Below are 20765 nucleotides of genomic sequence, written 5' to 3'. Positions count from 1 at the left end.
CGTCGAACCTACCTCAACTTGGACCTGAGAGATCCCATAATCCGTTGCCGATTGCAAAGCTTTAGCACATGCCGCTGCTAACGTTCGCACCTTCATCCACCGTTTAACACAAATCCAACGGCTCATGCCCAATCGAGTAAAAATATCAATATCAATATTTTACTAAGGCAAGCAGATAAGGTCTTCGTCTGCATCATCATCACGCACCGCCGCACCGCGCTCCCGTGCGGCCTGCCCTCGCCGGCATGGAACGTCGCCATGGAAAGTCACTGGATCTCAGTGCAATGCGTACGTTGTCTAGCGTCGAGCCGTCGCAAGGCCTCCCGCACCGTGCCGCGAGCAGACCTCCCCCACTATGCCATGCGGCCGTTAGCCTCCAGCGCCACGACGCCGCAGGGATCTCGTATAGTGCCGCGCTGCCGCAGGCCTCCAGCGCAAGCTGCCGCCCTGCAGCTCCGACCTGCCATCGGCCTCCAGCGGGACTACGTTGATCCCGCCCTCCGCGGTCGATGCCGCCACGCTTTTCGCATCCTCACCGGTCACCTCCATACTCCGCCATGCCTGTCGGACCTCCATGCTGATCCTGAACTCTTTGCTACGTCCATGAGCTTGCTGCGTGCGCTCGTAGTGCTGGCTGTGGCTGCTAGCTCGCCGCGCCGCTCTCCACGCTGGCCGTGCACGCTTGCTGCGTCAGCCTCTGTGATGGCCGCACTCGCTCGCCTCGCTCCAGGCCCGCGCTTCCCTCTGCGCAAACCGTCGGCGCGCCGTATGCCCGTATCGCCCTCAGCACTTGCTTCGCAGCAGGGCCGTCGAGCACTACGAGCGCCCCCTGGATTCATCGGACTCGTCGCCACTTTTAGCTTTGCCGCGGTGATGGCCGGCAATGCAACGAGTGAGCGCGAGCTGGCGGCGTGTGCTTGGCACCCGATGTGAAGTGACTGGGGATTTGCCTCCCTCAATCCCATGCCAAATATCCTCAAGGAGGCAGGAGCAGCCGACCCAGCGCTGCGCCTGGCGGTTGGCGCCTTGACGGCACCCGAGCTTGGCGGCGGCGATCACAGTGCCAGTGGGGAGCTGCCGTATGGCAGGAGCTGTGTTCGGCCGGTGGGCTATGGCGGCCAGTGAAAAAAGCTAAGTCCCTGACTCATGGGAACGATGGAAACTCTAACAGCCCTTAGATCTTAATTGAAGGGTGGATATGATAGGAAAAGTTACAGCATGACTTGCCTAAGCAAAGTCACTGAATCTGTATCCACCCCATCTGCCCTTGTGTGTATCTTGAACAAAATGGCTATATTTACGATGTCAAGCCTTGTTTAGTTACCTAAATATTTTGCAAAATGTTTCAAATTTCCCGTCACATCAAATCTTACGGCACATGCATGAAGCATTAAATATATGTAAAAAAGGTAACTAATTACACAGTTTGCATGTAATTTGCGAGACGAATATTTTAAACCTAGTTAGCATATGATTGGACAATATTTATCAAATACAAACGAAAGTATTACTATTCACATTTTGCAAAAATTTTTGCAAATAAACAAGGCCTGAATGTTTAAACACATGTACAAAGTATTAAATATAAATTAAAAAATAACTAATTGTACACATTGCAGCTACTTTGCGAGATGAATATTCTAAGTCTAATTAGTCTATATTTTGATAATAAAGTCCTATAGTAACACACATGCTAATAACAAATTAATTAGGTTTAATAAATTCGTCTCATAATATTTATTTTTTTATTAGTATTTGAACAACCTACCCGACACCGGATATGCCCTTCTGTTTGCATTACTTACGTGAATAGAGATAAGTGCGTCTCTATCGCATGATTTAAAACACAGCTAATTTTCTCTACAACGGTCATGTTTTTTTGTACTATTAAAAAAAATAGTAGAATCGCGATCAGTAGTCGCGGTCAAAAATAGGCGGGTTTATGTTAAATTTGTTGACCACGGTCCGCATCTTCTTCCGTGGGCCTCACTGTCCTCTCCTCTCGCGTGCCCGCGCCGCCGCGATCGCCAATCGCCATGGCTCCTCCTCCTCCCAACTCCCGCCTGCCAACGCCGACGGCGTCAGCGGCTACGGGCACCTCCTCGTCGCGAATAGACTCGCCGTCGCTAAAGGCCGCGCTCGCAATGGCTCTCATCCACTACAACCGCCTGCCCGGCAAAGCCAACGCCACCGTCACCGCCACCGCCGCCTCCGCAGGCACATCGCCCCCGCCTCTTATCCACTGGAAGCGCAAGGTGCCATTCCCCTAGCAGCACCACCCCTCGGACTCAAACCCTACCCCGCCTCTGACATTCGATCTCCTTCTCCCGCCCAGGCCAAGGACCGGAAGCGCGAAATCCTCCGCCTCCGCGAAGAGCTCAAGCTCCTCCAAGGTATGTACGCCCATGCCAATCTAGCCGCCGCTGTTGTTCGGTTGGCCGAATCCCATTGCCGGCGTCATGTCAATTGAGTTTTTTATGGGAGCAGATGGGGCGCGCGGGGAGGAGATGGAGCCCCCGGTTGCGTCGTGCCGGTGCCACTTCTTCGACGGGTGCGGGGACCTTCCACCGCAGCAGGGTGGCGGTGGTGGGGAGCATTGGGTTGACGAGGTGCTGAGGAGGAGGTTTCTCAGACTCGGTATGGCTTCGGTTTGCTTCGATGTGCTAGTATATTTTGAAATTTGTGTGGGCTGCTAATGCAATTTACACTTCTGTGATGTGTGACAGTGCGGTGGAAGGAGAAACGACGGCGAGTGGATCGGCCTCTTCCAAGTTGTAGTTTGATTGGTTGGTTATGCCTTGAATCTACTGTCATTATTTTGATGTCAAAACATCGAAAATTTGAAAAGTCTGTAAACCACAACCTTGCCCTTGCCTTGGACTTCATTTCTCCTGCAGTAGAAAACCTGTCAATGTGCAGTAGAAAATTTTGCAATGTGACACCCATTTCTGTTTATCTAGGGTTATCTAGGAAGTAGGAAGAGGAAATATTATAATTTCTTGGGCTATAGTTTCAATTGTTTTGTTTCTCCAGATTTCAACAGTGAGGATGAGATGCAGCAGCTCAGCATGTCGATTGATTTCCTGGTGGAGCTATCAGACGGCATTTTTGCCAAAGTAAAATTCTATCATTTGGTCACAACTAAGATATTTTGTTTCATCTTTCTAAAGGTAAGATTCACTTGTGCAGAGAGAAGCTGGCCCCTCATTTGCTACATTTTCTCACCAAGCAGTAGATTTCATTTTGGGTACGTTAGAATTGAGCTTTTATGTGTTTGTGCTCTGACCATTAGTCTTTGAAAAAAACAGAATGCAATGAAACGAAAAGTATGAATATATAAATGATACTCATGTTGCATATGCAATCTATGTTTGGTTGAAATTGAAACTACCATGGGTAATCATTAATCATTCGATAATCATGTTCCCTGTTCAGCTACACTGAAGAACATTCTTTCATCAGAAAGGGAAAAGGAGCTAGTTGGGGAGATAATCGATGGTTTAGTGACTCGTTTGATGAAAAGGATGTGCACCGTTCTTGAAAATCCTGGTACTTCAGATTCAGCTGACACTTGGTATATTTATTTTGTATTTGTTTTCCCAGACAAACACATTTAAAGTAATGACATGGTGCAGTGAGCTGTACAGAAGCTAAGATTTTATTTTGTAGCATCACTGCTTCTCCATATGTTTGTTGGGTAGTGCAGTTAACCTTCAATCAAGTTGATTATAGTTTGGGCTCGTAAGTTATTCTTTGTTGATTCATGTTCCATTGTTTCATAGTTTGCTGTGAACATAAGCCTAGTCCCTTTGTTCTGCAGTAGAGCACAAGGGTCCTGATGCTTCGAGGATCCGTTTTTTTATTTCAGTGTCTACCTCTCTCTTAAGTTAATGTTAAGTTAAACTTGTGAAGTCATGGTCTCATGGGCAGTATTTTCCAGTAGACACTGAAATGCAAAATAAGTATGTCTTCCTTAACATTCCAGTTTCCAATGAATCCGAATGCAATAATGCACTGCAGCTTCCAAGTTTCATCTGCATGAGATTACTATGAGTATTTACCTGTACTTTACATACTATCCCCATAATAATGTCGAGTACACCTTAGGTACCATTTGATTTTTAGTCCTCCTGATAGTGGTACCAAGTATGATAAATTAATTGGAGACTTCATTACTTTTATGTTGTATATGTAAAAAATCTTTGTGTTTTTTTCCATTATTATACCCTTATTTCATGCTTTATTTTCATCAAGTCTGCTATAGTGCTATCTATGTGGCCATATTTTCTTGTTTTCCTGAGTTACCTTTTATCGTTTTGTTACTGAGAACTGAACATTAAATAAACGAGGAGATTAAGGTCTGTATTTGACAATTGACAGACATGTCTGTTTGCTTCCTATTATAACATAGGGCATGTTTAGTTCCACATGGAATGCAAAATGCAAAATGCCAACTACTTTTTTCAGGGTTGTGTTTAGTTCCATCCAAAATGCAGAATTTATTGCCCTCATTATGGCCTCTTGAGGCTCTTTTGGGCTTTTTTTGGCCTCTTGAGACCAAAATCCAAAATGGAGAATAACCACCTTTTTGCCAAAAAAAAAATGTATGGTGTTTAATTCCATTATGCAAAACGATCTACCAAAACCCAGAATTTTTTGGGATGAAAGGGGAACTAAACACCCCCCCTAGTTTATCCTATTGATTTCTGTTCCTTCCATCTTGTTCAATATTTTGCAGGATCAACTGGCTGCTCAGATGCCCAGTTCTCTGTGCAGCATTTATTCCGTAAGTTGGGAAATGATGAATTCATTGGTCAGCGGGTAATCCTTGCAGTTTCTCAAAAGATCTCAAATGTATCTGAAAGATTGCTCTTGATCGATCCGTTTGATGATGCTTTCCCTGATATGCATGACAATATATTCATCATGTAAGCTGACCTTCGTTTGTTGAGAGTTGAGAATCTTTACTCCTTAAGTCAATCATTAATGTCCAGTGTGTTCTTGAGAGTTGAGAATAAACATTTTGACTTCTTTAGCACTGAATTATGGATGGAAAAAATAATCATTACTTCAGTAGTTTGCACATTGTATATTTTTTCAGTGCACAATAGTTCATATATAGAGGAAGTGTCAGATTGTCAGTAGCCTGGTTCTCCTTGTATATTTGTATGGTCACTGGTTTTATATTATGGCTAATGTATTGCAGGTTCTGTTGAGATACGCTCAAACATCTGAATCTTGTTTCCCTTTGCTGTTGGCTTTATCCACTATTTTACATTCAAAACAAGCTATGCTATGATATTCCGAGTTGGCATAATTCTGAAAGATGATAGTTATGATTCAGCTAGTTTTGTCTATCAGAGTCATCGAAACTAGGACAATTTTTTATGATCTCTAGGTACATCATTTCTGAAGCAAATTCTATTGATGCTTATTTAGTAACTATTTATATGGATTGTATTCTTGCTATAACCATAAAGATTTTTTTTGTTGTGTCTTAAAGTTGGACTCTAACTTTATCACTTATGCATGCTCATTTTGTCCCATGCTGTAGGATTCAGTTACTCGAGTTCCTCATATCTGATTACATGAAAGTTTGGCTATGCTGCGAGCATATTGACAAAAGTTAGTGCTTTCGTGCCCCCAACAGTCGTGTTTTCTATTTGCTATGCTATATGAATTGCATTGTCACTGAACATGACAGTGGAAAACATTAACTCACTTGAATTGGGGAAAAGTGACCATATCCATTGTTTTTACTTTGCTAAATTCTTCTGGTTCTTGTAACTGCTGTTAAATAACTTTCATTTCTGTATTATATCGTACTACAAAATTAATTGCTGTATTTTGATTTACAGACATAATGTAGAAAGTACATTGACTGAATATTATAATAACAATTCTGAATGGGAAACTTCTGAAAGATACATGCACCTGATGCCAGTGCAATACTGTTCCATCATTGTGTGTCACTGTAAGAGCTTAATTAACTTAAATAAAACTATTGTTCAGGACTTTTTGAGGAATGTACCAGATCCATTCTCAAGGCACGCAATGATTTGCGAATCCTGGAAAACATGAATGGGCTCTATGTGGTGTACATTGAGCGTGTGGTCGGAAGGTTGGCAAGGGAGGTGGCTCCTGCTGCACATCAAGGAAAGCTTGACCTAGAAGTCTTCTCCAAACTGTTGTGCTGAGAGTGCCTGCATCTGACTTTCCAAGCCCGACGACCCGGCCTGCTAAATGCTCAGGTCGATTCAAAACCACGATATCATTGCTCCACTTAGACTATGTGTATTTACATTTCTCTTTATAAGACAAACTTTGGAATCTGGTAGTGGATCTACTTGTGTGGCCTGACATTGTTTCATGTCACTATTCATAGTTGATTAGTTTCATTTTGCTGACTTAACTCCATATCCTGTGAGTTGCTATAGACATGCTTGTCTACTCTTCAAATTTAGGTGCATCTAAGGATTTCTGCACTTTGCCTTTACTCTCTACTGCTAGTTCAAAACAAAATGCTTTGTCTACTCAAATACACGCCATTCATGTTGATAGGTATGCATGCACAGTTTGTATCTGCTTTAAAATGGGGGAGTATTTTTCTCAGATTAGAACCCATGATCACCTTACAGCCAAGCTATTTTTGCATGATGTGCAGAGGATGCTGTTGTCTGTTTGCCTTTGGCATGCATGTTGCTTTCAACATTTCTATAACCTGCGAGACTGAAAGAAATTTACAATAGGCATGTTTGGGTGCCTTTTAGTCATCAAGTAATCCCCCCCCCCCCCCCCACACACACACACTTGTGGTTTTATCAGGATGCTCCTTGTGGCCAACTATATGATGATTAACTAGGGATGTAAAATGATTGGCTATTTGGCTCACACGTGCAACTGGGAGAATAGAGCAAATCTGGGACTGGGATCCATACTTGCTTGACATATCTGATTAATTGTTGAGGAGGTATTGCAGTTTGCAGTTTGTTCATAGGTCTATGCATGCACATTTTGAACTGGTAATCTTTCGTTCAGAATACTGCCAAATTTTTAACATATCAGAGCCTAATAAATCTTCTTTTTCTTCTTCTTTCTGTTAGTGAAAGTGGAAGGCATCTTAGTTCAGTAGTTTGAAGGGGTCTAGCGAGGTTTGGAAATTCTCTGAAGTTGTTAGCCCCATTGCTCTTGCTTTAACAACATGCTAAAGACGACAACATAGTGGAATAGGAGGAAGACTTTGATCACGTTCAAAGAACATAATTTTGGAAATGAAAAGCCCATATACCCATGAATACCAGTGTGCTTTCACTCTCCTTTTGGGAAAGAATGTGCTTGCACTCTTCACCCTAGGACAAGGTTGATAACCCCGTGCCCACTGCCCAGCTTGGCTCTACCAAATCGTTGCTTGAGTAGTTACATCACCTTTTAGTCAGCAACTATCATATCTCCCTGTCTCCACCTGTATAACAACAACTGTCACCAAGCAAGGTACTGGTAATCAATTATCTCAGGCTCTTCAGGGACTTTATCTTGGCTAAGCTCAACCGTCCTCTTCGTCCATTGACAAGCCCTTATGCCAGATCAATGCAAGGTCCTTTTCATGTAGACCAATCCCATGAAGCATCGTGCTGTGTCCTTTCCGATTCACGAGTTACGTGCATTTCGTAGCTGCCTGAATCTGGCCTTCAGCCTTCTTCCTGCACGGTGAAAGATCTACATCCAGTTTGCTATGATGTAGTTTTCTTACCTTTAAACCTGAAGGAACCGAATTGGTGCACACTGCACACTACTTCAAAGCTTGAAGGTTTAACTCGCTATTGAGCTCAGCTAACTGGTTGATCATGGAAGTGAAAATCTATTGGAAGATCAAGATTTGATACCGCCATATATATGTCTTTATCAGATTACCTTTGATGAACTTGCTTGAGTAGGAGAAGTAATTTCTCTTTTAACCCTAGAGTACTATTCCATTAAAGATTAATATATGTCTTGGATATTAACTTTATTGTATATACTATATATTTGTCAACTAACAAATTGTTTGCTCGAGTAATCTGCAAAAAAAATCATGCAACTTGTATTTTCAACCTGAAGTTTGGTGGAGGCCATCTAGAATATGATGTGATATGATAAACTGGTCGATTGTGACAAGCCAGACTACCCGCACATCGAGTTGTCCATTTTCCCTAAACGATGGAGCACCATGTGTGGTCCTTGGGATATCTGAGGCCCCTTGCATGAAGCCACAGAAATATATAGAAGTTGCAAGCATGCAGGTAGCAATTATAGGAATATATTATGCATAACTCTTCTGTACCACAGTACCAGTGCGAGTGTCACACTCACACCTACAGTAAGGGTTAGAGAGGAGGGCCACAAAAAGTCAAAAACCTTTGTTTCTGATGTTAGTTGTGGTGTGTTTGTGCAGCCGTGCAGGTGTGTTTGGCTGGCGTGCTGTACTTTGCCTGCACACGTCAAGATATGAACACAGGAGAGATGGATGTAAGATACTAGATGACATGCTGGGCTAGCTGAGCTCTTGATGAGCTATGCGCAGCGGCGACAAGGAAATAGCTGGACTTTTGCCTAAGCAGTTGCTTTAGTTAGTAGGACATGCATGCATTGGCCTTTATTAAATTTCTTGCATCATTGTGTCTTGTTATGTATAGCTAGTCACCATCTTCTTCATCAATGCAATAACAAGAAGGCTCTCCTGCTTTGGTCGTTTGAAAAACTAAATGCACATACAGCTTCATGCCCTCATGCATGATAGGGTTATTATCGTTGAGCAAGAAGATGAGAGTGATGTAAGCGAGATTAGTAGCTAGGGGAGAAAATGGCCATATATAGGTGATCACATCAGGTTTGCCTCTATTGTTGCTTGCAATATTGGTGATGCGTGGAGGAGAACCATTATATTGACAGTCAATTGGAGCTAAATTATCGATCGGTACTGTCAGTGGCGGATCTAGGATAAGTGGATGATGATATGGCGCAAGGAGGTGCAAGAGAATTAGCTTAGTGGGGTTTGTCTTTATAGGATATATATAGATTTACTATAAACTTAATCAAATTTAAGTTAGTTCAATTTGCATAAATCCTATAATTGCATCCTTTTTGGAAGTACTCCATACCAAATTATAAAAAGTTTGGCAATTTTTAGATACACTGTTTTTGCTATATACCTTGACATAGTATATAAATATCTAAGTGTACAACAAAATTATATATCTATAAAGTTACAGTCATCTTATAGTTTAGAATAGAGGGAGCAGGTAGCCGTAACAAACTGTCATATATGGCCGGCTACAACTAAGTGTGCGTACGTACGTCCATCATGGTATCACTCGTGTGGTTGCATACATCACTTTGAAAAGCCAGGACGGTAGTAGTAGTGCCTGCCAAGGATCACATGCAGAAGCAAGATGTTTCCATTTTGATTTTTATATATACACATTATTAAATGTAGATAATAATGAAAACAGATATTATTATTTTGCTTTTTTTTACAGAGAAGAAAAGAAGTGTTACATTTTGATAGGACACCTTGCCATGTACTCGTGAGGCATCTTTTCACCTGCTAGTATACAACTAGTCATAGCTGCTCTACTGCATTTGGCTTCATGCGTGCGATGTGTTAGAATCTCTCGCTTCTCAAAAAATGACATTGAAACACACTAGTACCATTCCTCACGTGAGAGTTCTCTCCTGAAATATAATTTATCTAAATTTATTCTCTGTCATATGATTCTAAGTTGTTATCCTCTTTTACAAATTTGATCAAATTTAAAACAACTTGACTAATAAGGACAACACAAAATCTTTATATTTTAGGACGGAGGAAATAACTTTGTTGCTTATAATATTTAAGAGACCATTCAAGCTTTACTTGTCGTTATGATAATTAGTTGCCATCATCTTGTCACGGCATGCAAATAATCAAACCTTTTGTCTAGCTTGCCAGCTATATATAGTTGAATAAGAATAGGGCTAGTACTTAGTCCAAGCAACTGAAATGATCCAGATTCACATGTACCGGATCACGGTGAACATGACTTCCGTATACTATATACTATACTGTAGTACTGTATATAGTTTAATTGTTTGATTCTTACTTATTATTAATAATTAGTTTTGAATTCAAGTTCAAAAGAAAAAAAACACATGATCAACTACAAAGGATTTAATATATATTAACCGATCAACATAAGTATATATATGCATCATATTATTTGCAAGGAACAAATTAAATATAATCAAGCATCTATAAAATATATAGCTAGTAGTGATCTTTACTTCTTTTGCTTGCCTTTAGTTTCTTGCGTGTGCTAGCTTATGTAATTAGCACTGCACACAAACACAGTACTACCCTGTACCCATGCATGCCCAATTCGATCGATATGCAGCAGACACACACGTACCTTAGATCTGATGCAACTCATCAAGAACCAATAAATGTTACTGATGTAGTGCTAGTACTGATTTATATATAAAATTAAATCAGGATAATTAAGCAAATAAACGAGCTGAACATACTGAATAAAGCAATGCATAAATCATATCATAGCATGACGATGTTCTTCTTCTTCGCGAGTTGGAATAAATAATGCGATCCTCTCATAATTAAAACCCAAAGCTTACTTTTTTTTTTTGATGAAAGACCCACAGCTTACTTCAACACGCGTACGTACATACATATACATACGCATGCACAGTGCTTAGCTAGCTTACAGCCTGAGCGACAGATCGATGTCGTCGGCGGCATCGCCGGCCGCCGCGGCGGCTTGCACGCGGTAGGCGTACCGCCGGCCGCCGTCGGCGATCCAGCTCACGACGGCCGCCGCGGCTGCCTGCTGGTCCCCTGGGCCTCGTCCCGCCGCGTGCGCCGCTGGGTACCAGCTGCGGCCGAGCTCGTCGGAGGCCGCCGCCGCCGCCGGCGGCGTGGGCGGCGCTGCCGCGGCCGAGGAGGAGGAGGAGGAGATGGCCGCACTGACGACCGCGACTGCGCCGGAGAGCTCGCGGCTGCGCTTGGCGAGGCTGCGCTCCAGCTTGTGCGCGTTCTGGTGGCCCCCCAGCGCCTGCGAGCTGAAGAACTTGCGTCGGCAGTAGGTGCACGAGAAGGTGCGGTCGGGGTCGGCGGCCACCGGCGCCGGTAGGTGGTGGTGGTGCTGCTGCTGCCTGCCCATGCCGCCCGACGCCGACTGGTGGTGGACGAGGCGCAGGTCCAGGTTGACGTCGTCGCCTCCGGCCGGCGGCTGCCTCTCCATGAGCTCTCTCTCTCTCTCTCTCTCTCTCTCTCTCTCTCTCTCTCTCTAGGATCGGAGTGTAGTGAGATGTAGTGATCGAGCTGGGTGATAGAGGTTGCTTAAGCTTGAGGGAGAACTGGAGGATCCACACTGCACTAATACGTGGTGTATAAATAAGCGATGATCCGTGAATGTGATGTCAGCTGCCTGCATGTCTCACGTCTTTGGTTTGGCTTTTTCTCTCATGATGAGTCATGTCGGCCGAGATAAAAGCCATTTCCTATTCTCTTTAGCAAAAGCCACAAATTTTAATTAAGTCCACAATTGGCAGTTGGCACAGCCCAGCTTCACCATTGAAGCTTACGAGCAGCTTTCTCGGTGAACTATTTTAGAAAAATTGTTTGACAAAACATCTTCACCAATATATTTATGTATAGTTGAGAGAGGAAAATGATAAAGAGAGATATGAAAAGCTACTTTTTTTAGATTCGCCTCTCTTCATTCCTTTGTATAAGAGCATAAAAAGAACTTCACTCAAGCTATTTTGAAAAAAAAAGGATGTTTGACAAAAAAAAATTTAAAAAAAATTCACAACAGCTCATGAATTTATTTGTGAAGTGTGACAAATAAGGTCTTATTTTCTTGAGATTGGCCAAAATTTGATCTTGTGCTAATAAATGCCTTGATGCCGGCTAATTTAAATTGTGTAAAGCATTCTCTGCATGCAGCACCATGGTCCATGTATATACTTAGATAATCAATTCCAATTAATATACCATGCATTTGAGTTCTTGAAAGACCTAGCTAGCTGACATCACATCTGGGGAAAGGAATGATATGTGTTGTGTGGTGGGTAATAGGAGGTGGGCAGAGAATCCAAGAGCTAAGCTAGCTAGCTAGGCTACCAGGATTGAGGAATTGGACTTCATGTGTGTATTTGTCACTCAACCCCCTCACAATGGCAACACGTTAAACATTTCTGTTTTTAGCCATCTAACCCTAGCAAGACAAGGTACCCTACCCTGCAGCGCCAAACCAATTCCATGGCACGGTAATAATTTTGGAAGTTTGGTAAAGTTGGAAGACACCATTAAGGGGGTGCTTGTGGTTCCCGGCCACAGCCTGCCATAGCAGTAGTTGAGGCGGCACCAAAGCTTAGGCGCGGCAAAAATCAGCGTCACATCCACCACAAAGAAATAAACTAGCAGTTCCATGCAAAGCTGCGGCACGCCCAAGGTAAGCAAGCAACCAAAGTCCTTGTTTCCTATATGGCCGTCGCGCAAGTATGACATGGCTACATGATGTGAAACAAAACACGCCATAGGGCTAGTTTAGATTCAACCATTCCTCTTGAGTATAGGAGTAGATTGAGGGAGAACTGAACTAAATTCTCCCTCAACAATACCCTCCACTAACCCAAGGGAAATGGTTGATCCAAAAGAGCCCTAAAAGTCTTCTCCAATGGCTGAACCTGCGATGACATGTCAACTGAATAATGATGCCTCACTATTGGAGGCCAACTGAACCCTGCTCTTAGGGAGGAACCGAACCCAAAACACGAATAAGTTCTTACGTACTCATTAGACAAGCATTTCTATGGTGACAAAAAAGAGAGAAGAAAGGAGAGGCAAAACTGAACACGTCCAGTTCAGGTCCTTGCTTGGTGTAACTCCTTAGTGCTCTGGCTCCTCCTCAAAGCAGCACTATTTGTGGCACTGTAGCATGGAGCCGTTTTAATTTTCGAGGCAAAAAGAATAAACCGGGAAGAAGAGGAGCTGGTAGAGGTCTATATCACACTCATGGACCAGCCTGTGTTAATTGCTTGACACAGACTATCAAGAAGAGCAGTATGTGCTTCTCCACCTTTATTTCCCCAAGTTGATAGAGCGTTGGATTAGGATGTTGGATGAGGCCAGTGTTTTAAATTATCGGCTAGATCATTTAGTGATCTATCTCATCTCCTGGAACAATAAATAGCTAGCTATTACATGCTATAGTGGCAGATAATAACTAAATTGTACATAAAAATATAGCTAAGTTATGCTCAATCGGCTATAGTCGGAGATTTAAAACCTTGGATAAGACTCTGGTTTGGAGCTAAAGACTTTGAGACGTTGAGGCTGTGTAGAGAGGAGGCGATGTTGCTAGGACAAGGCCTTGGAGGAGACTTGGGTCAAGCGGGGAGGTTGCGGCCTTGATGAGGATATTATTTTGTTTACTTTTAATTGTTCGCTCACTTGTGTTAAGATTAAAAAACAATGACCAAACATTAATAGAATCCTTGGATCTTTTTTTATTCCACTATGCGTTTTTGGTGACCATGGCCTGCGCATTCTGGCCTTAATGCAATATATGAGCGGAATTAAAGCATGATGACGGGTCGGAGGATAGGAGAGGGTCACCAACACTCCTCAAGTATACCTGTGGGTGGACTTATACGTATAGTCTTGTATTAGAGCTAATTGGATATAATTCTGATCTACCATAACATAATCAATTGTAACGTACATACATTTACAAAAGTTATAAACTTAATTGGTTTGGCACCTTCTATTGTGCGTATATATGCTGGAACATTTGCCGGGCAAGGGCAACATCAATTGCAACGTACTGTACTCCCTCTATCTTGTAAAAAATATCATTCTTGTTTTCCAAGAGGTTAAATATGTTTTACTTAGATCAAATATACAGAAGACATATTAAATGACACATAATTAGTACCACTAAATAGATTGTCGAATATAATTTTAGAATAAATTTATTTAAAGATATAAATATTAGAATTTTTACAAATTTGCTCAAATTTTAGAAAGTTTGGTGACTGATTTTTTTTAGGATGGAGGGAGTATATTTGCGTATCTATAATGTACGAGAGAACCTCCGTACACGTACGACGTAATCTCTGCGTTGACGTCATGGAATATACTAATCCAATTGAACGAGCAACTCAAGTACAGTTGTTGCTCACACATGTGTACAGAGATGTCCGTGTGTTGACGTAATGGATCGATGGCACTGATATACACAGTATGATCTGATCGATTGACAGACAAGTGTCCGTCATGTACGCACAAAGTTCCGTTTGACTGTCGAATATTGTGGCTTTCGAGCCCAGAGGCCCAGAGTACTTCCCTTTTTGTCTTTTTTACTAGTACTAGGCAGTTTCTAAAAAATTTTGTAAAATTTTTCAGATTCTCCGTCACATCGAATCTTTAAACACATATATGAAGTACTAAATATAGACACAAATAAAAACTAATTGCACAGTTTGGTCGGAATTGACGAGACAAATCTTTTGAGTCTAGTTAGTCCATAATTGGACAATATTTGTCAAATACAAACGAAAAAGCTACAGTGTTCATTTTGCAAAATATTTTGGAACTAAATAAGGCCCTAGTACACTAGCTTATCACTATACAACGCGTCCGATAGAAACAATGCAATTCTAGATTTAGTTGAGATCAAACTACCTTAGGTTATTAGTTTAACTAACTAATTTATAAAAGTATTATATTCATGATTCCATAACAAAACTACCTTGAGTGTGGTTGTATCCGGGGATTCAACTCGATTTTGCACGTCTTAATCATTGGCAAAACTACTAAAGTTCATAAATTCTTATATTCTCGTCCGGAATTTATGTCAAAATGCAATTAGATGAGTAGATGACTGGACTTTTATGTTACCAAAAGTACATAATAAAAACCCCTTCTATACACCTTGTTGGTTTATTTACCTCCTTTTTCTCTAAGAGCAAGTATTATAGCAGGCTGTAAGCCAGCTAAATGCTGAGGTGGAGGAGAGAGAAGAAGAGAGAGAGTAAAAGCGGGCTGTAAGCTTACAGCCGGCTCAGACACAAAAACCAAGAAAGTCTGTGAGATAGACAAGTGGGCCATGTATTAATAGTGATGAGCTAACCATTATATGAGTGTGCTGCAAGAAGGCTGTAAAGAAATCTTACAGCCAGCTGCTGGCTGTATTATAATACTTGCTCTAAGTCTGAAGTTCATTTCTCAGCTATATATAGCACTTAATTTTGCACTGAGTTTTATGTGGTACTCGCTTGTAAAGCCTCTCGCTAAGAATAGATAAATAGATTTAACGGTTGGTTTATTGGAGGAGGATTCCCAAGTTCGAAGTTCAATTCTCAGCTAAATGTTTCCATAAATGGTTGTGTAACCCAGCCCGTTTTACATGCTGTTTAAATTATACTTGGCCAAACGGGTGGCCCAGCCCTAGCACTATACGACACTATGCGGCACTATGTCCTATCGTGCTGTGCCATCTCGGGCCACCGTGCCAAACTCTCGGTCCAGACACAGCACTATGGCTCCTTAATCGTGTTGTGCCGGTCCATGGCTTTGGGAGGCGTCGAGAAGCTCGCCGCGCCCTGCCTCAAGGAGAAGACGAGCGCCACAACTATCGTTATAGCCATGCGGGAGAGAGAGTGGCCACAGTAAGGTTGCGTCTGCGCCGCTGGCTAGAGAGTTAGGGTTTAGAATGGTTGTGTGATGTTTATATATGTGGCTCAGAATACATCCAATGGTCATGATCTATCCTCATAGCATAAGATGATGAAAATAATCAGGTCAACATCGTGCCAGCCTATTAGCCGTATTGTGCCCGTGCCGGCACTGCGGGCCGAAGTTGCGGTCGGCCCAGGCACAACACTACCATCGGACCGTGCCGTGTATGGACCGTGCTTTTTAGTGTCATGCTTAGGCCGGCTCATCGTGTTAGTGCCAGATGATGGAAATCTATAGTTTAAACAATGCTCGGTGACTAGGCGGTGTCCGTTTAATCAATTATTGTTCTATAGCACATAATTTTGTACACAAGGGACCCACTTGTAAGCCTTGGATAAATAGATTTCATTGTTGGTTTATCAGAGGAATAGCACCTTTCAAGTTCGATTCTTAGCTACAACACTCAGTTCTGTTTGGAATGACTTAAGCTCATAGAAAATCTAGCTTTTGGTGAGCTGCTCACAGAAGTTGTTTTTTTTTTTTTTTGGAGAAGCTTTGGAGGTAGAAAACCAAGTGAGGTTTTCTATTGCTTTACTCAGCCCTAGCGCACAGAAGTTGGAGGCCGGCGAGCTCACTGGAGAGTGTGGAGAAGCCTGCGGGCGAGCCGTACGTGGTCGTCCGAGAAAGGCATCCAAGCAAAGGAGAACTTGCTGAGGAGCACGCGATCGAGCGAGGTGAGCTTGTTGGAGGAGTGGTCCAGCAAAGGGAAGACGAGGGGATCCAGAGGGGCCGGGCCTTTGTTGGTTAGAGAAACATCGATCAGAGCCGCCGAGAGGGGATCTCGGGGAGGAAGGTCCTTGGAGACGACGTACTACGTGAGGTCACGGTCTATAGGGAGCTGCTTCGTTTCGCCGCGGAGTACCAGGGGATGGATTCAGATTGGGTTGTTTAGTTCTTTTTTTTCCAAAAAAAAAAGATTTTAGTCTATTATTTTGCAAAATAAAACTAAACGCCCTGCAAAATTTTTAACAAAAAGGTGTTTATTTTCCATTTTGGACGACTTTGGCCTTAAGAGTTAAAAAGAAACCCAAAAAGAGCCTCAGCAATCTAGTATCATTTTTCGTGTTCTCTTGAGGCCACTGTCAATTTCTCTTGAGGCCACTATCAATTTCTCTTGACATGTAAGGTGTCCACCTCAGCAATCTAGTATCATTTGCATTAAAGTTTATTAGCACAAGAATTATGATATCTACATCGCTGAGACATATCATCCACTATAGATACAATCTTCATGATTATATTTAAAAATTATATATTTATATTTCTCCTTTATTCCTACGGTTTCCTTCTAATTTTAATATAGTACGTCTAGACGTACTTGTTAATGTTAATATTTATGGGTTCAGACTCACCTGGAGATCCACATGAGTATATGGTGTTCCCAAGAAATGGAAATAGTTTTGTACACTATCATGCTTTCTTGTCATGATTATACTATCATCATTGCTCAATTATTCGACAAGTTGGGATATCCTAGATATTTGTACAGCCACAGTTGTTGTGTATGTAGGTCATTTATTTTCTTGTTGGGGGGGGGGGGGGGGTCTATTTGCATTAATTAATTTTACATTCCGAGGCAGATACGTGCGAGACGTGCACCACTCCACGCATGGCTGATATAGAGAAGAACAACGACAAGAGATCTGGGTCCTCTGCATAGGGCGTAGATAGGTGAAGATGCAGTACTGTACTCCATGCTAGAATAATTGCCGGGGTCGTGTTTTTGCTGATGCTACTACTGTTTACCACTATTACAAAAAGTATTTTTAGAGATATTGTTTTGGATTTCTACAGTATAGGGCACGGCATTCGCCTCTAGCAAGTGGTCACGGTTAATCGGCTATTTCAGATACCGGTGTCACGCCCACCACACTCTTAATCAATTTGTTAGTTATGCATGCACAACATCTCTAAGGTGAATTCCTTGTTTGTTGCTACATGACATCACTACATAGTGGGTATTGTTATGAATAATAATATTGCTGGTAGCATAGTACACATTTATTTTGAGTAGGAACATTAGATTTTTAGTTAGAAGTACAAAACTTATGAACACAGACTAAGCATAGCTCAGCTGGTTGGGTTTCTTGTGGTGGATTGTCCACCTAGATTCAAGTCCCCGACTTCTACACAAGGGCTCGTATTTTTCTGGATTTACGCAAGCATGGAAACCAAATTAAGAACATGATCACTTAATCTTCTAGAATTAACTCCAAGAAAGAGGCTCCAACCCGAGGTGCTCATAAGAGTAGGGTGTGCGTGTCTCGAAAAAAGAAAGAACTTATGAACTACCAAACAATAAGTAATTTACAATTGTAAGGAGGTATTGAACCCTCAAGCCACCATTGATTTCTAAGTCGCTTACGCAAGCATGGAAAGTACCCCTTAATTATTTAGACACAATTTGCCTCTTTCTTAGTCCTACTTTTTTGCTGCATTTATATCATGCCAGTCCATCTAATTAGATTGTATTTCCATTGACAAAGGTCTATTAGACACAATAGGTATTTTTGTCTGCACTTTGTTCAAATGATAGGGTTTCCCCTCTTGCATGTAATCTCATACAAGATTATTTTGCTTCTTTAAATAAAAATTGCCAAACTTATGAACTACCAAACAATCCTCGATGCAATAAGTAATTTACAATTGTAAGGTGGTATTGAACCCTCAAGCTACCATTGATTTCTAAGTCGCTTACGCAAGCATGGAAACCAAATTAACATCATGATCACTTCATCTTCTGGAATTAACTACAAGGAAGAGGCTCCAACTAGGAGTGCAGAAAAGTGTATTAACTAACCTGTTTGCTCCCAAAATATACCTTACACTTAACTACCAGTGATATATGCCCACGTACAAAATCAAACAAGAAAACTGAATGAAAAATGATACAACAACAAAGAGGATTATAAAATAATATTTATAGTTTCATGGTAGATGAAAGCCATTAATTCATCCTGCTTAGGCTATGATGTATTGTTTTGATGGTAAGTGAATGTTTTTTATGTTAGTTTTTCATTTTCCTGTTGGATACTTGTGACAAGGATATAGTTCTAGACTTGGTGACCTGTGGGGGTATAAACCCCTATACCCTCATGGGCCTATATGGGCCGCACCATCAGAGGTGGCTCGGTCTACAGGATGAAGACGTGCGGCGCACGACTAGTCGGCGTGCACCGCAAGGCTACGAGATATTGTACCAAATAGGATACTTTGCTTGTAACTCTGTCCCTTCAGGATATATAAGGAGGGGCAGGGGTCCCCTAGAGGACAAGTCATACACACATGATCTCAACATAAATCAATACAACCAGACGCAGGACGTAGGTATTACGCCAACTCGGCGGCCGAACCTGGATAAAAAGCTTGTCCGTGTCTTGCGTCACCATCAAGTTCGTAGTTTGCGCACCGTCTACCGATAAACTACTACCGTGGGTATACCCCAAGGTAGACTGCCGACCAGCTTTCGTCGACATGACCAGAAATTTTTCCTATCGGCGTCCTTACCGGCAAAGAAATTGGTCCATCTTTGCTTTTCTATTTCTATCATTTACCGACAAATATTGACAGGTGCATAGTCTTATAAAACTATGGGCAACAGAGACTGAGGGCCCCATTGGTAGGGCTTTCAAAGGTGCTTCCGCTCTGGATCCTACAGTGTTGTGCCATGTGTGTTGAGAGGCCCAGGCACCCGTCCCTTCCTCCAGCGGCCCTAGCACACACTCACAATGTGGTAGAACGAACATTTGTTGTGTGAAATTAAGTGGAGAATCCTTCTCAAGATGTCGAGTTACCAAATGGACAAGCAATTGATGATTGTTATGGCAACCATATGTCTCCATAACTACATTTATGAGAATCATGCCCTAGAGAATGATTTTTGCAAGTGTGATCAGAATCCTGATTATGGGGGTGTTTGGGACTGCTCTGCTCCACGTTTTTCAGCTCTACTCCACGTTTTTTAGCCAAACGGTTTCAGCTCCACGCACTCAGTTCGAGGAAAAAGAGTGGAGTTGTGAGAGCACCTAAAGAGGTACTCCACAAACTCCAGTTTTTTGTGGAGCTGCTCCATGGTGGAGTTTGTGGAGCAGAGTTTGTGGAGCAGTCCCAAACACCCCCTATATGTGCCAACCATAGCTTCGAGATATTCAAGATATCTTCCTTCGGAAAATGTGTTAGATGCAACAACAACTTCATCAAACGACCGGAACATGGATAAATGTGATGGCATTGCAAGGGTAGTCTTCCTTTCTAGATCATCATACATGAGCATGTATGTTTGGATGTATGGTTCAATGTTATGTCATGATCATGCACACTTTTGTAAATGAAACTCTACTCTAAAACCTTTAATTGTCTATAAATATAAATTTTTCTCATATTTAATCTTTGTTCATTTTGATAGAAATATTACAAAGCAAATAGATAAAATCATGTGTGCAAACAAGTTGTGGGACTATGGGCATCTAATATATTTAATTCGTTCCTGAGAAAATAGAAGAAACCATTTTGTCAAATGCTTTCGAAAGAAGTTGTTTCTTTTAAAGGAGTTAAAGTTAGGAGCCACTTAAAGAGGAGCCGGAGCTAAAGTCTTGCCAAAATAGATTCTAAGAGCCTATTTGGCACCACTTTGACTCTAGCTTCGGCAACAACTTATGTGGAGGAGCCGAAGAAGCTTTATTAAACATTTTAGAAAAATAAATTGTTTTCTAGTGAATAGTAAAGGATGCATAGCTATGTTTAGGCCTTGTTCAGTTCCTAAAATTTTCTGGTTTAAGATACTGTAGCATATTCGTTTCTATTTGGCAATTATCGTCTAATCATGGACTAACTAAACTCAAAAGATTCATCTCATGATTTACAGACAAATTGTGTAATTACATTTTATTTTTATCTAGATTTAATGCTCCATGCATGTGCTGCAAGATTCGATGTAAGGCCCTGTTTAGTTCCCCACCTAAAAATTTTTCATCCATCCCATCGAATCTTT

At 41.8% G+C, this 20765-nt stretch overlaps 2 protein-coding genes across 4 annotated transcripts; one reads left to right on the top strand and one right to left on the bottom strand.

The window, feature by feature from the left end:
• LOC8057829 (protein MULTIPOLAR SPINDLE 1) lies at window positions 1976-8890 on the top strand. 3 transcript variants are annotated; one of them, XR_002454795.1, is made up of 11 exons: window positions 1976-2255; window positions 2336-2393; window positions 2488-2637; window positions 2727-2786; window positions 3034-3116; window positions 3190-3247; window positions 3436-3549; window positions 4739-4928; window positions 5555-5625; window positions 6013-6251; window positions 8440-8890. XR_002454795.1 is itself a non-coding variant. In XM_021464588.1 (10 exons), the coding sequence occupies exons 1-10, from the start codon at window positions 2037-2039 to the stop codon at window positions 6195-6197; spliced, it is 1188 nt and encodes a 395-aa protein (XP_021320263.1). In that variant the 5' UTR covers window positions 1976-2036; the 3' UTR covers window positions 6198-6450. The 3 variants fall into 3 exon arrangements, 1 of the variants encoding a protein (XP_021320263.1); XR_002454794.1 differs by having other exon boundaries at window positions 8432-8890; XM_021464588.1 differs by lacking the exon at window positions 8440-8890 and having other exon boundaries at window positions 6013-6450.
• Window positions 10645-11390, bottom strand: LOC8057828 (zinc finger protein 11). The gene has a single exon (XM_002444558.2). It carries the CDS (start codon window positions 11268-11270, stop codon window positions 10731-10733), a length of 540 nt encoding a protein of 179 aa, XP_002444603.2. The 5' UTR covers window positions 11271-11390; the 3' UTR covers window positions 10645-10730.

This window comes from Sorghum bicolor, chromosome 7 (assembly GCF_000003195.3).
Source record: "Sorghum bicolor cultivar BTx623 chromosome 7, Sorghum_bicolor_NCBIv3, whole genome shotgun sequence".
Lineage (NCBI taxonomy): Eukaryota > Viridiplantae > Streptophyta > Magnoliopsida > Poales > Poaceae > Sorghum > Sorghum bicolor.
This window is presented reverse-complemented; position numbering and strand designations above follow the sequence as displayed.

Coding starts and splice junctions, on each gene's coding strand:
- LOC8057828 (XM_002444558.2), bottom strand. CDS start 11,270: ATGGAGAGGCAGCCGCCGGCCGGAGGCGACGACGTCAACCTGGACCTG.
- LOC8057829 (XM_021464588.1), top strand. CDS start 2,037: ATGGCTCCTCCTCCTCCCAACTCCCGCCTGCCAACGCCGACGGCGTCA. Junction 2,256..2,335: donor TTATCCACTGGAAGCGCAAG/GTGCCATTCCCC, acceptor TCTCCCGCCCAG/GCCAAGGACCGGAAGCGCGA. Junction 3,550..4,738: donor CACCGTTCTTGAAAATCCTG/GTACTTCAGATT, acceptor AATATTTTGCAG/GATCAACTGGCTGCTCAGAT.